This window comes from Pseudonaja textilis, chromosome 1 (assembly GCF_049901715.1).
Source record: "Pseudonaja textilis isolate UNSWEBS1 chromosome 1, rPseTex1.2, whole genome shotgun sequence".
NCBI lineage: Eukaryota > Metazoa > Chordata > Lepidosauria > Squamata > Elapidae > Pseudonaja > Pseudonaja textilis.
In genome coordinates, this window is record NC_141990.1 from 283154911 (window position 1) to 283171870 (window position 16960).

General features: G+C 36.9%; 1 protein-coding gene across 5 annotated transcripts in view; it reads right to left on the reverse strand.

Moving 5' to 3' along the window:
* The window catches only part of SLC25A21 (solute carrier family 25 member 21), a 283725-nt gene that overhangs the window by 111116 nt on the left and 155649 nt on the right, over positions 1-16960 (reverse strand). For 4 of the 5 annotated variants that reach the window (XM_087921918.1, XM_087921917.1, XM_026711276.2 and 1 more), the window contains exon 2: positions 10382-10430. In XM_087921918.1, the coding sequence (XP_087778044.1) occupies positions 10382-10430 (49 nt within the window). Of the gene's footprint in view, positions 1-10381; positions 10431-16277; positions 16391-16960 lie in introns of those variants that run through there. The other variant, XM_087921919.1, reaches the window with a different exon arrangement.

A 16960-nucleotide genomic window follows, 5' to 3' on the forward strand; every position in this document is an offset into this window, starting at 1 on the left:
GGTCAGGTTTTGGGGGGAACAATTGATGATGATGATATGGTTATGCAGTACTTTAACCATTTGCATTTCTGTCTTTTGTATCTGCAATTTCTAGTTGTCAGTGAATTGAAACACACAGACATACACATGCCTGAGAAAATTCACAGACTCACATAACCAAAAGGTTATGTTAAAGAGACTGTACTCATAAATTATCTAATGTTAGCTCAGTGACATGAAAAATAGTTAAATATATGGGACCTGATATTATCTTTAAAACAAAGTGGTTATTTAATGCACACATGGTCCATCACTGCTTAGAAATCAGCCATAACAGTGGTCTAACTCTGAATTTTCATCTGTGGGTAAGAAACTAGGCATGACCACAATCTACCCTGATTGTGATTTAATGTCTCATGCCACCAACAAATCATTAACATCTGTTAATAACCCACCCACTCTGTTGAAATGTTTTGAAATATCTTATGTGTACCATGAATGTCTCCAGAGTCATCCCATTTAAACTTTCCCAGTTGCTCGATTAAATATCCCTTTTTAAAATGTACACACACAAAAAAGAAATCCCCCTCTTTTTAATTCATGCTGTGGCTTTCCTTCTCTAGTTCCAACATCTGCTTTCCCCCCAAAATCCATTTTAAGCGTATGCTTTTCTTGTAAACATAATCGAGTATACTTTCCAAATATATTCTTATGATTTTGTAATATGCAAAGTATTTAACTATGTCATATGCACATCGCAGTAGATTTTATCCCTGCTATCAAACCCATTTCAACTACTTTTCTTATCTCATAAATTTGCTTGGAAGAAAAATATCTGGAAATGCAGAACAGGAGGAAAAAACATTTAAAAATTATTTGGATAGGAATGAGATGCTCATATAACAAATTCTGAATTCCTCTTAGGGAGGAGGAAACACATTTTGATGGCAAAGGAATAGTTCAACTTGTGCTCCATACAGTAATTGATTTCACATAGAATAGAATAGAATACCTTTATTGTCATTGCATTCAAAATACAATGAAATTTGAAAGCTACTCCAGCACAGTGCCCCAAACACCACATCACAATCACACTACACATTATTTAAAAAGTAAAATAATTAAAGTAATAATAATAATTAAAAACCTAGTCTAAAACCTATTTAAAACATATATTAAATTAGATAGTTTAAAAATGCCACTTTATATATAGAATTAAATCACAAATGTACCGTTTGATTCAAGACAATTATTGCCTTGGAAAAGAAACTGTTTCTCAGTCTATTAGTCCTCATTTTAAGACACCTATAACGCCTCCCTGATGGTAACAGTTCAAAATATGAATGTCCAGGATGAGAATCGTCTGTGGAGATTTTTAGTGCTCTAGAGAGGAGTCTGGTCTTCACAATCTCTTCCAAAGAAGAAAGAGAGAAACCGATGATTTTTTGTGCTGTGTTTATAACTCTCTGGAGCATCTTCTTATCCGCTACAGAGCATCCAGCATACCACACCGTTATACAGTATGCCAAAATGCTCTCGATGGTAAAACAGTAAAAAGCAACCAGCAACTTTTCACCCAGACCACCCTTTTTCAGCAGCCTCAGAAAGTGCAGGTGCTGGTGGGCCTTCTTTGCAGTGGTCACAGTGTGGACCGGCCAAGTAAGGTTGTTGGAAATACGAGTTCCTAGAATCTAAACTGATATCACACATCAGATTTAAAAGGTAGAATCATCTAGTCCTTCATAATTGTTTAGGTTAGGCTGAGGGAATTCTTTTCCTATGTAGCAGATATTGTAATTCTAACATAATAATTGTCCTATGTAACAATTATCTAAACTTGTGGGGCTGAAACAAATAAAATATTGAAGAGTGATAATAGCATAAACAATAACAACAGCATAACTCTACAATACTTATTCATGGAGGCATACCTCTATAAATTTTAGGAAAACTTCCCCCAAAACTTTGCAAAGAGGCAGATAAATATCAAATAGGTAGGAAAATGATAGATTTTTGACAGACAACAGTAGGCAAGGCTAAGAATTTGTACAAGCAAAGATCAAACTGGATTTTGTACAAACAAAAAATAATTATTGCAATGTCTTTTACCTGGTCTCTGAACACAATGCTCAGTCTATGCTTATCTGATTAAATATAAGGACACAGACAATAGTATTTTATTAAGAAGGGAAAAGAAAGAAGGTAGTTGTGCTTAGGCCTTTTTGGCAATTTCATAGCCACAGGATCCCATTCCAGAGAATGAGAACCTCATTCCCATGACCAATTTTTTTTGTAGAATAAACTTACATGTACGTGTAGGGCAGTAATATATTAGAAGGCTTCTCACCCCTTTTATATGATGGCTATCTGCAGGTGAATTTGTTTTCCCACCAAATATATAACCGAAAATGCAGTCTGTTGCCTTATTATGAAAGATAATATTTAAAAAAGTATCTTAAGAAGCAACTTTCCATAATAAAGTCTGCCACTGTCCTATCTGGCACGAGAATAGTGTTAATCAGCTGCAGCTTTTTCCAGGGCAAGCAAATATATTTCATATTTCAAGCAACTTTGTTTTCTGCTTTAGCTACAGAGAAATTATACATGATGATACATGAACGTGTGCTATGCCAGTATGTTATTTTATTTCAATAAGGAGTAATACTGCAAGTGTGTAGTAGCAAGGGAATCCTTTATGCTGCTAATAAATTATTTAGAGAACCCCATTTACTACTGGAAATATGTCAGTTTAACTCTGGCTCCTTTATGAGCTGTGGTGAGATTCAAATAATTTAATAACTGGTTCTCTGCCCTAATGACCAGCATGGCCAACTCGACATTACTCACACTGAGGGGCACTTCGCCTAGCCCAGCTTCTTGTGACCATGAGGATAATGCAACAATTGTAAGTGTGAAAAACTGTCCTAAATCACTTTTTTCAGTGCCATTGTAATTTTGAATGGTCACTAAATGAACTGTTGTAAGTCAAGGATTACCTGTACAAAAATACAAAAAGCTTCTTTGCTTGCAAAAAGTTGCCCTAAATGCCAATCATTAGATTAGAAATACCTGCAAGCCGGAGTTACAAATCGGGTAGGGTGCCAGAGCACCTTGAGGAATGAAAATAGTTAAAATGCAATACCAACTCTTTCTCACAAAGTGAAAAACTTTAACAGAGAGGTCATTTAAGTTCTCCAGAAAGTAGGTGGGCATATTTGTGCTACAAAATGCTGAGCTAAAGAGACAGATTAACCAATTATATAGGGGACCTAGGTTCAAGCCTCCCAATCTTGTCAGAATCACAATAAAATTAGTACATGCTATAGATATCTAAATAAACTTCAAGCCTGGTGCCATATGACTAAGCCTTATTATCATGAGAGAAAATAAAATGATTGGAGAATCCACACCCCTACTTCCTATTTTTTTTAAAAAATCTTCCTATCAGTAAGCAATCATGTTCCTTGGCTACTCCAAAGCAGTGCAAAAGCACCAAAGGTGATTTTTCAAGAGGCAACTGGACTTTCTGGAAACCAAGAAAGTCCTCTTGAAAAAACCACCTTTAGAACAGCCATGACCTGGATGACTGAAGAATCCCCATAGACAAGAGACTCCTGTGCTCAGTGAACTGACAAAGCACCCTTTCCCATCCAGGAGAAGCAATCCTTAGATCCATTTGCACCACTTAAAGATACCAGCTGGTCTCACTCACCTCACAAGGTATCCTAAGGAAACCATCCAGATTTAAAGAAAGATCACATTCCCCCAGAAAGGCAGTAAAAAAACATCAGTGCCAAGCTTGAATCCTGCCTCTTGAAGGTATACCCCAAAAGGACAGTACTAGGAACCACTAAAGCAGTGTAAAAAGCTTAAAACAACCCTTCCCCTTTTAGAAAGTCAAGCATCTAATAAAACAAAGCAAAGTACCAGCAATGAAGAAAAAAAAACTGGAGAAGCTCAGGCAACAGAAAGCCTGGGCATACTGCCAAGAACCTTTTGCTGTTACAATGTAATAAGGCTTAATTGGAGAGGGAGTTTCCGTAAGCAGGAAAATAAAGAAAAGGATTAAGCTACAAACAACACCAGAATGTTTCCTTCCTGCCTTCCTGAAAGAATTAGCCCTATAATGTTAAAAAAAAAAAACAAAAGGCTGTTGGAAGGAGATTTATTCCGACAACTGGTTCTTTGAACTGCTCAGAAAGTTAACCAATCATTCTCCTAAATAGATGCAAACAAGCTGAGTCCCACCACTGCCTGTAAACTTCAACTCGCAGAATTTTTGAGCTAGCATGGCTGAAAACCTTACATCTAGTGAAAAGACAGTTTTGGTGGCCCTCAATGAGATCAGAAGTAGAAAGATATATAAAAGAATGTCCCATATGTGTGACCACGAAGACACATACTGGAAAACCATTTGGTTTACTACAATTGCTGATCCCACATGGCCATGGCAAGATATAGGCATAGATTTCATTGTAGACCTGCCAAACAATCATGGGTATACTGTCATTTGGACAGTGATTGACTTGTTCTTAAAGCAGGCCCATTTTATAGCTGTATTGGTCTTTTATCAGCTCAACAGTTAGATGACCGATTTATCAAAAACATATATAGGGTACATGGCATTCCCAGATGTATTATATTGGATAGAGGAGTACAATTTACTGCACGGTTTTGGAGAGAATTTGTACACTTAATTGAATTGTCTCAGGGATTAAGTACCACATATCATCCTTGTACGAAGAGAGTAGCAGAATGAACCAATGCAGCTATTGAACGATATTTATGCTGTTATATATCACATCAACAGACTAATTGGGTGGAACTGTTACCATTCGCTGAAGTAACATACAACAATACTGTACACAGCAGCACTGGGTACACTTCTTTTCAAATGGTATATGGAGTAGAATTTGTTCGTATACCTGAGTGGCCCCATACGTCTCATGAATGTACAACAGTCACCAAATGGACTGAGAACATGCAGAGTAGTTAGAAAACAGTACAAGCAGCTTTGACCAAAGCAGCAGAAACATATAAAAGACAAGCAGACAAGAAACAGGCCCATCATACTCCTTACACAATTGGGGCTTGGGTATATCTATCAACCAAATATATCAATTTAGGTCTGCCATGTAAAAAATTAGGACCAAAATATATTGGACCATTCCAAGTAATCCAGGTAATCAATCCTGTCACTGTCCACCTCCAATTGCCCTAGCGATTCAAGCGAATACATCCTGTATTTCACAGCAGCCTCCTCAAACCCACCAATATGACAAGGCTGGAACCATGACTTAAAGCACCAGGACTGTGAGAGAGATGATCATTATGAAATAGAGGAGATCCTGGTTTCCCATAGGCAAAGGGGGGTTCTGCAATATCTGGTGTGGTGGAAGGGGTACCCTATAGCAGAAGCCTCGTGGATACAACATATGGATGTAGCAACTCCACGGCTGCAATGGCTCTACCACCACAAACATCCCACAAAGGTGGGTAGGAGGGATGATAATATCCACAGTGTGTCTTCTAACACTGTCTTTTATTTTACAGGCAGAGCCATGTTGGGCTCAGGGAGCTTACTCGCTGCTAGGAGCGTGCCCAGAGCCCAACACTTCACTGACACGTCTCAGCTCGGATGGGATGCCTACTGCTCCATGCCGTTGGTAGAGCTGATGACCGCAATGCTCTTGGCGCACCGGCTGCAAGCATTTTACAGGCTGGAGTGGATTCCTGGATGATGTCACACTAGCACGAGCCGCGATGCGGAACTGCACATCAGGGTTGTGCCAATCAGCTGTTTTGCAGGGAGTCAGAGATTCACGGACATTGGAAAGGCACAGGGAGACAGGGGATGGGGGAATACATAGGGGATAAAGACAGAGAGGAGAGATGCAAACAAGGAAGCCACGGGGTGGTGTGACAGACTGGACTGAAACAGTGATGGCATAACAAGAAAAAGCCAGGGCTAGGGGATGCAATTAGACACAGGGAGGAGGCACAGGGGATATGGGGTTAATGAGCAGATGTAGGTTAGCTGGAGGGGTTAGGAAAACAGCATAAAAAGTGCTGAGAGGCAGTTGTTCTCAACACTAACTTTGTTCAGGATCTCCATTTTTCCCTATCAGGATTGGAAGTGCTGCAATAAACTTCAATATTCACCAAAATGCTTGTGAGTAACATTGTTTGTCTGCAAGACTTAGCCAGTACCCAACTGGGGCTGAAACCTGGCCTGATAAGTTAATTCTACTTCAGTGTAATGCAATGTTAACAGAATCATTCAAGCCTGAAAGTACAGTACATCTGCCATCAATGCTCCTGTTTTACAGTCCAATAACTTAGGGAAGGTTTCTCCAGAGTTTCTTGCTCAATCCATTATACAGCTGTGGCCTATATTCCCTGTTATCTGACTGTTCCCTAGGCAGTGTCTATTCACTCAGTCTCTGAGGTAATTCCAAATATAATTCCAAATGTCTCTTGTTGATGTTGAACCAAAAGATCTGTAAAAGTGCATGCAACTTATTTAGGCTGAAGCCCCATGCACATTTATCTGAAAGTGAGTCTTGATGATGTGAATGTTCCAGATAGACGCAATAAAATTACATTGTCAAGCATCATATTTCAATTTTTAAAAATAATAGGTTATCTTTAGAATCCCATGAAGGAAGCAAAGGCATTCAATAATGACCAGTATCAATTTTTAAAGACATTTTCAGATTACTCACAGGATTTATCAATCATCCTCTTTACAAAAGTTGCAGTATGAAGTGTAGATTACACTTCCACAATGGTATACCCCAGGCAACATTCTGTCTTAACAGAGCAGCAGAACAAAAGTCCATACACCTGGCAACTAAACTGAATATTGCATCCTTCATGTCAAAAACCACAGAGGCAGCATGATTGCATGACTTCTGTAGATGCAATACAATAAGCAAACAAAAAATAAATAAAATTTACAAAAATTCAATAGAAAAATTGCATTAAATTGTGAAGTCAGATACAGAAACACGGACCTCAAACAGTAAGCATGATCTTCAAATTGAATATTTCAGAATAGATTTCAACAGTGCTTACCTAAATAAAAAATAATAAAATAAAAGGAAAACACACTTTAAAAAACAACAGCTGGAAAGCTATCAGAAACATATGCAGAGCTGTTCTAATAATTCCAAACCATCAAAAATTAGTCACAAACATTAATTGGAAAAGAATAGCTAATAGAGAAATGTGAAATTAATTTTTCACTAGAAATGGCCCTTACCATGGAATTTCATGCTTGCGTTTCATAAATCAAAGAAATGTTTGATTTAAAATGTTGTTTTAACCAATAGATAATAGCAAGGTGTGTGATCTAATGTGAGACATCAACAGTTCTCCTAAATTCAGGAATGTTTGCTGCATCTCTATGATGGGGTTGGAGTATATTGAGAAGGATACTATACCGTCCGGCTGATGTTACTCAATAATTATATCTTTTCATACTCTGTAATTTTTAATACTTATGACATCTTTCAGCTCAAAACATGTCTCATCTGCTGTATGAGTCAAGCTACTCAGATAACAAAATCATGTGAAATTCTTCCTGGAAACATCTATTTCTTATTTCTAATTCAGATTGGAGAACTGAATGTATCAAGGCTCTAATATTTAAACAGAGCAAAGCCCATATCTTTAATGCATGTAAAGATAAAAGGTGCCTAGTGGGAATCAGTGATAGCTATTAAGAAGGCTAGTCAAAACTACATCAGTTCAAGGCCACCAAGCACTGTGCCAAGTAGCCATTAATTCAAAGCAGCAGAATGAAGTCTAAAGTTTAAAAAATTAGAACACTGAAAAAAATTCTGACATCAGTTTTGGGAAAGGCTTCATTCTTGACTGTAACAATAGAACTATTTGGTATAAAACACACTAAGCTATGGCCCAAACATTGGCATATCTAATTGAAGATTTGGAAATCTAGGATCCTGTCTTCCTGACACTCCTCTTCCACATATGCAGGAATAGATGCTAGAACTGGGGAAATTTTCTGATTGCTGCCATATTTTCCATTTCCAGGTCATAATTCCAGGAATACTCAGAACTGTAAACTGATTAAAATAGAACATTCCCAAACAAGGATGGACAGAACAGTATTGTGTTTTTTTTTCACTGCTTTTCTTCATTAATTAATTAATTAATCTGCATGTTAAAATCTACTCATGGGGAAATATGTTTTAAAAATTCATACTTTTAAATGTACGCTCTTACATATTACTAAATAAAATGCTTTCAGAACAATAAATGCATTCTTTGATGAAGGAGAAATTTCTAACTTTGTATTTAGCATAGATCTTTGAATGTATCACAATATTTTGAAAAATCATCAAGATAGCTAACTCTGCACCCATCTACACATTCTTCTGAGGAAAAGAGAATCAACTCGGCTCACAAACACTGTTGTCAAATATATGCTACACTTGTTTCCTTCAAACTTGTTGACAACAATGCTCCTATGTCAATCCTCCCATCTCTTCTACAAATCTTGGACCTCCTTTCCCTGTAAACAGATTTTCTTAATTATAGTTGACTCTGCCTTTGCTCAACAAATGGGTCAAATTAAATGTCAGTGATGCAATTTTCAGATGCATTGCACAAAGTAACAGATAATTAAATTGGGAATTCTATATGGCAAATATAAATTCCTAATTATGGATAAGAGAGATCTGTTGGAAAGTTACTTATTTTTTCTTTAGTTATTGATTGCGTTTATATCAATCCTCACAAATGCTTCATTTGTTTGGTTTAAGATAAAGCGCATGGAAATTTCCTGTACTTTTTTCTACAGGAAACTTCATGACACTTAATCTCAACTGCACAAATAGTTCTAGACACAGTCACAGGGAAGTGACTGGCTGAATTACATGCAGAGATGTGCCATATATATTTATTTTGTACTGTTTTAATTTTATAAATGTAATGTAGCAGTCACTTGCTGATATGGATGGCTATAGAAATCAAATAAATAAATAACCAACCATGATGTGCATTGTTTACTTTGGACTTAGCACAAAATTGAACCAAGCTAATATTCATTTTTAAACATATAGCAATAACACTTAGACTTATATACTGCTTCATAGTGCTTACAGCACTATCTAAGTGGTTTAGAGTCAACATTTTGCCCCCAACAATTTGGGTCTTCATTTTACCAACCTCAGAAGAATTGAAGGCTGAGTCAATCTTGCGCCGATCAGAATTAAACTCCTGTCAGTGGCAGAGTTGGCTTGCAATGCTGCATTCTAACCACAGCACCACTGCGGCTTCTATAAAATGTTAAAACAACTTATAGCTTGCTGCAAAGAGATCCATGCAAACATGCAAAGATATAATGGTTTAAATTTCTCCATATTTTTAATTTATTCAGGATGCAGAATTTTTGATGGCCACTGTGGGATAGGAGTTAAAGGACTAGACTAGCTCTAGGGACATCCAGGTTCAAGTCTATCATTAGTCACAGAAGCTACACTAACTACACTAAGCACTATATATGTTGCCTTGAGCTTGCAAAGTAAAGTATGATGTAAGTCTAACAAGTAAATAAATCAAAATCTTAACATAGTCTAACTTTTATTTTGAAATGCAAAAGGCAGAAAAAACCCACAACAGCGTTCCCAAAATGAGGCAGGTGCAGTGTTTCTTATACTGATTGGATGTGATTTTTGGAAACAGAATCTAGAATTTAGAAACATTTACCATGACAAGCATTTTGATGATGATGATGATGATGATGATGATGATGATGATGATACTATGATAACCACAATGCTAGCACTAAACATGTTAGTATTTTTAAAAGCATTTGAACAAGTGGTACTTGCCATCCATACATTTCTGAATTTGCCTGAAGGTGGCTACTATGAAACTACCCAATTGCCATATGCAAACACAAGTTGAAAGAATACTTTTGGATGATCCTTTTTATACTTTTTAGAACATGACTGGCTGTGTCAGGCCACATCTTTGATCAATATTATTTTATTTCTAAAGCAATATGTCATTTCCAGCTTCAAGTCAAAACAGTATCAGATGATATATACAATACAGAGGAACACACATACAATCACCTTTCTATGGATCACTCCTCTGTTTTTTTTTATTTTTAACAAAAAGGATCTCAGGCTGTCACAGGAAGAGTACATTTTATAAAGAGGTATTTAGCACCTCCAGATGACCTCCAGATGAAATGCATCATGCCATTTAAATTCTGCCTGTCAAACGCTATGAAAAAGATTAAGTAAATATAAATGCCATTAAAGGGAGAAGTTATCTTAGTTGGACAAGTTTGAGCGTTTTGAATTCTGACAGCTTCCAATTTGGATGCCTTCCAATGTCAATAAAACTTGTTCAAGCAGAACCTTACCTGGTTTTCACCACATCGAGGGGATGCATCAGGCAAATTTCTACAAGACCTGTAAGATGATAGAAGAGAGAAGCCTGGTAAATATATTTGATCTCCACAACTATTGAAGTATCAAATGTTCTAGTGCTAAGCATGTTTAGCATGGGAAACACGGATAACACAAAAGCTTGTTCTTTTCAAATTAGCCCAGTGTCTTCTTTTGAGACAGTCAAGTTTGGGGGGAGGGAATTAAGCCTTGATTAAAAACTGTATTGAAGTGTTAAACTTGAGCCAAGACATTATAGTCTGAAATTAAAGATATCTCACTAATTCAATCTGCAATTTTACCCATATATTATTTCTCTGCAGCAGTGCCACATTTGCAGTTTGGGAATCTTGGAATACTAATGCTAAGTGTTAGAATCGTGTGGTTCACATGAAGGGGGCAAATGATGAAACTTACATTGCAATAACACAATACCTGCTATGAGATTTATTTACCTGCATGCAATGTCAGAATGCAAGTACAAAAGGCTGAGTTTCTGTTATGACATTATAGATAGATAACCTTCATTATCATTTTTTACTGTGGATACACTGGCACACATTAAAAATGAAGTTCTGTTGCCTGCTCTCAAAAGTGTTCATATACATAACACACATATATAGATATCACGAAGCCTCCTCCCAGAAAGTAACAAGGAAAGTAGATCATGGAGAGGATGTGTAGTGTCCCAGACAATACTATGGACCCTGGTGAAGCATCGCTTACATGCTATGTCCTGGATAGATGGAAGTGAACTGCCAATAATCTCCTCACCACTCTCTGCATCACCTTCTTATCAGAAGCAGCGATGCTTCCAAACCAGAAAGTAATGCAGTATCACTAGTTTACTTTACTTTATTGTCATTGCACCTCATACAATGAAATTAAATACCATTAAATACACCATGACTATGAAAATAAACACAAACACACCCCTTTCACATTCTATATATTGAATTGAAAACCCCTGATATTGCATTAATATAGCACTATACAGTAGAATTCGATAAGAGTTTCTGCCTTGGAAAGAAGCTGTTTTTCAGCCTATTTGCCCTTGTTTTTATTATCCCATACCATCTGCCAGATAGTAATAATTCATAAAAAGGGTGCCCAGGATGAGATGTATCTTTGAGAGTGTTTTGACCTTTCTTAAGGCAGCGGGAGCTATAGAGCTCCTCCAAAGAGGGGAGAGGGCAACCAATGATCTTCTGGGCAATGATGTTAACCCTCTGGAGTGCTTTCCTATTTGCCACTGTGCAATTGGCAAACCAAGTGCAGTAAGTTAAGATACTCTCTGTGGTGCAGTGGTAGAAGATCACCAGCAGTTTTTCATTCAGTTGTTGTTTTCTGAGAAGTCTCAGGTAGTGTAATATCTGCTGGGCCCTTTTGACCAGGGCTGCAATGTGAGCACTCCAGATCAGGTCCTCTTTTATGGTAATACCCAGAAACTTAAAACTGGCCACTTGCTCCACATGACAGGATGCTCTCGATTGTCCCTCTATAGAACGTCCCTCTATAGAAAGGACAGGGGAAGGAAGATGTACTTTTCTCATGCGATGCAGAAATTGCAGCCTCTGCTTGCCCGCTTCACCAGTGTCTCGCTGTTGAGCAACCAAGCCAGCCTACTTGTTAACCGCACACCTAGAAATTATGAGATGTATTTCACCATTGTTACATAATCTGTTACTATTTATAATCGATTTCTCTTTGGTCTGATGCTAAAAAACCTGGTTAAGTCAAGTGAATTGTATTTGATATAAGATTAACTAGGTGGATGGACTAGAGTATTTAATAGTCCCTCCACATAGATTTTCTTAACCTGACCAATATATTGCATTGACCAGTAATGGAGCACCTACTTTGCAACGTGATCCTCCTCACAATCTCATCTGTGTCCAGGATTTCTGCTTCATTCCCTTGATTCTTCTTTGCCTTACATAGTGCCAGGCTTCTGAACTGGGTCCAACTATATGGTATTTATTAATTCTTGCTCTTAGCCACAAGGGTGTTTCTACCAGCAGTTTGTTCAGTCCAAATCTCTTTTGTAAGAGGGTATTTGGAATTTCCCAAAGTCTACTTTAATAATAAATATAACATCTCATGAACATTTGCTATAACATTCATTATAATTTTCTTAGCTTCCTCTCCTCTCCTTTTCTTGCAGGCATTTTTCCAGCAAATAAATCAGATTAATTCCACTTCCATTGGCAGCAAATATATTTTGGTAACTTCAACATTTTATCTGCTTTTGTGTTTCTTAAAGAATAAAAATCTCTTCTTTGTTCTCATCATTTAATTATACAGTAGTTTTGTCTAGTTAGTTCATTTCCCAAGGCAGCATTCTCTGCATAATAGCCAAGAATATTGTATGCAGATATGGAACAAGGAAGGATGGGTGGAAAGAGGGAGGAATGGGAGAGGCAAGAAGGGAGTAAAAAGAACAATAACCACAGCAACTGCAAGTGTTATAATTAAACTGATAAAACTTGATATACATTCCTTATCAACAATAACAATAACAATAACAATAACAACAATAACAACAACAATAACAACAACAATAATAATAATAGTAATACAGACAGTCGAAGAATAGAAACATGCTCTGGCAGATTATGTGAAAGACAGTGTTGAACCAGCTTTGATGGAGGTCAACAAGAGGAAGCTGCTCAAAGTGCAGCAAACCAAGGATCAATACAGGAAAACAGCAATGCAAACTCAGGCTGACAGCTGGTGTAACAAAGCACTACATGGACAGTTCCTTGAAAAGATCCAAGGGAAAATAGATAAGGAAGCGACCTGGTTATGGCTGATCAACGGAACACTGAAGAAAGAGACAGAAGGCCTGTTTCTTGCAGCCCAAGAACAAGCCATCAGAACAAATGCAATCAAAGCCAGAATAGAAAAAACTGCTGATGACCTCTAATGCAGACTCTGCAAAGAAGCGGATGAAACCATTGATCACATACTGAGCTGTTGTAAGACAATTGCTCAGACTGACTATAAACAATGTCACAACACAATCGCTCAGATGCTCCACTGGAATTTGTGTCATAACTATCATCTGACTAGCAAAGAACTGGTGGGATCATAAGCCTGAAAAAGTGGTCGAAAATGAGCGTGCAAAACTACCATGGGACTTCTGAATACAGACTGATAAAAGTTTTGCAACACAACACCCTGGATATCATGATTATGGAGAAGAAGAAAGTGTGGATCATCGACATTGCCATACCTGGTGACAGCAGAATCAATGAGAAACAACTTGAAAAAAATCACCAAATATCAGGACTTGAGAATCGAACTGCAGATATTCTGGCATAAACCAGTGCAGCTGGTTCCAGTGGTACTCAGCACACTGGGTGCTGTGCCTAAAGACCTAGGCAAGCACTTAAAAACAATTGGCACTGACAAAGTCACCATTGGTCAGCTGCAGAAGGCCACTTTACTGGGATCTGCTCACATAATCCGCTGATACATCACGCAGTCCTAAACGCTTGGGAAATGTTTGACTAGTGATTTGTGATACAAAATCCAGCATAGTTATCTCGTTTGCTGTGTGCTTGCTTTTTGTGAATAATAATAATAATAATAATAATAATAATAATAATAATAATAATAATAATAATAATCTATATTACTATATTATTACTATTTGAATAATACTTGCCCAGAAAATATGATGGGTTCGCTGCATTTCTGACAATTTGAAAAATAGTCCAGGACTTTAAAGGTGTGCTATTCTCTTACATAATACTGGACCTGTTAGCTTTGGAGGCGCTTTTTAAGATATGATCATGACCAGCACAAGAGAATAACAGAATTGGAAGGGACCTTGGAAGTCTTATAGTTCAACTCCCTGTTTAAGCAAGAGACCGTATACTATTCCAGATAAATAGTAGTCTAATCTCTTCTTAATACCTTCCAGTGACAACTTCTGGAGGCAAACTGTGCCACTGATTAATTAATTAGTTAGGAATTTTTTCTTGGTTCTAGATTGAATCTCTCCTTGATAAATTTCCATCCATTATTTCTTGTCCTGCTTTCAGCTGCTTTGGAGAAAAGGTTGACCCTCTCTCCTTTGTGACTGCCCATTAAATATTTGATACCAATCTTCTGTGAATAGAATACACAGAACTTGAAACTTAAGCATTGCTGTACAATCATAAGCAATAGTAGTAAAAAAAAAAGTGGTAGCAGATTGAGAGGAGAAACTCAGATCCAGGGCCTAAATTATGCATGACCATTAAAACAAGGGAAAAGTCTGCATTTTTTCCCATCTAGATCTCGGTCAAATGTCTGAAATAGAATTTGTGTTTAAAACTGCTTTCAAAAATAAAGAAAATGCAAGTGAAATTTGCATGGGTGAACTACAGTACTTTTGCATGTATAACTTATGAAGTATTTCAGGGATGTGCGTAGATGTTATTTTCATCAAGCTATGGTTTCTCTGTCATCCCATTTGTTTCTTAAAACCTAGCCCTTGCCTTTGTTGATTGTGGGAAATATGGCCAACCAGAAAGAGTCCAAAATGACAGAAAATGTGTAACGAAAACAACACTATGAGTAGTAAGGAGGGGTAGAAAAAAAAGTAATGACATGCCATCATTACAAACGATGCAAATCACATAATCTTCATCATTTGCATAACAACCATTGTCATTATTGTGACAACCACTGAATGCCTAACAGCAGCAATCTCTACAACCTGCAACAATAAAATAATCACTAAGAGAAATTTGAATGAAATTCTCAACAATTCTGAGAAAAAGTTAAAAAGTATCATAAGGCAAAAGTATCATAAGGCAGATTTCAGTGAATCATTAGAACCTGTACAAAGGGCTTTGGATATCAGTAATAAATGTTCTCGGGAACAGGGAAATTTCTTCCCTGCAATTGTTAGCTATAGATCTCAACCTGCAAACATTTAACACAATTCAATTAAGTTATACCTATTGGGTTTCCTATATTCTCCAAGCTTGATTTTCTTCTAGCAAACATTTTCTTACCTGTCTGGGAACTATCATCAGTATTCTGATGTGAAGAAATGGGCTTTGTTGGTTCTTTTATATAGAGGATCTGGTGCTGGTTTGAGTAGTATGTATTGATTAGAGATAATTGGCATGATATTTTTTTAATTGCTTACAGCAAATATTAAATGCTGGTTCCTGCTTACTTGGCTGTTGGTTAATAGGTGTGTGACAAGAGAGAATATGGTCAGGCTTGTTTGCTACTTTCTTTGACTTTTGGTTGTTCTTTCTAAAAGATTCATTAATAGGATTCAATTCAGAATGAAATCAGAAATTATTTCAACAGACCGATAAAAATAACTCATGGGGAGCAGGGGGGATGAAAACCAAACTTGGAGAACATCAAGAACCCAACAAATCAACCCAGAGCTATATATACTCTCTACTATTACAATTTACATCTGTGCTTGCCAAAAGAATCATTTGTGCTTCTAGAATAGTATTTTCTCTGCCATATTAATTTTCTACTTCTAGTTTTGTGGGTGTGAGTTTGTGGCTCACATAACATCCATTACTAGTTATTCTACCAGGCTGAGGCAAGATGGGCCAGTGTGTGTTAGCTCAGCAGAGACTCTAGTAACCGCTGAGTTTCTCAGGGTTGTGTGCCAGGTTGCAGAGAAACTGCTTAGAAAAAAATATTTCCAGCCAAAAACTTAAAATAATATCCTTTGCAAGAGAAACTGTTAAGATAGATGATAGATACAGTAGACGATAGATAGATAGATAGATAGATAGATAGATAGATAGATAGATAGATAGATAGATAGATAGACAGACAGACAGATTCTGCACATTTTCCAATGCCTTCAGGAATGATATCCGTTCAGTTTTCAGTCTTTACCTTTTATGCGTTGGTCGGATCAGGTCCTGGGTGCTGAGAAGAATGAGGCATTGAATTTATTGTGATCCCTCTCCCCCTGACTCCCTTAGTACGGAAAACATTATTCACCCTTCTCGGTGTGCTTTTCTTATTTTCCTGGAATAAGATAGCCACAGAGGAAACAGAACACAATGGAAATTTGCTCATAGAGAGAAACACATGTCAGGCACTGTATATTACATAGCTGGAACTGTACATATTTGTTTTGGCATTTGAATGCATAATGTCAGAATATACAAAATAATAATAAATATTGAAATATGTGCCTTGCCTTGCCTTGTAAAAATACACCTGATTGTTAAACTGCTACATATGAACTAAGTATTAATTATTAGGCCTTGATTTATGAAAAATAAAACCTTAAAAAAAAGAATGTTCTGTCAAAATCAACACCTTTGCTGCCAAAAGAATGCTATGTTGCTTGATGAATGGTTGAAATCCTGTAAATGTTTCTGCTGTTATTAAAAAAATTGTTCACAATCCAAATATGAAATAAAATAGATTAAATGATTATTTCTACTTTATAGTTTCTGCAACATTAAAGAGCCCAATCGGTTCAAATGCATGCTAGTAAACCTAAAACTTTTCTTTTTCATGGTAATGAGATTTAATTCTACAGCAGCATTAGACCTTCTGAATAGCAC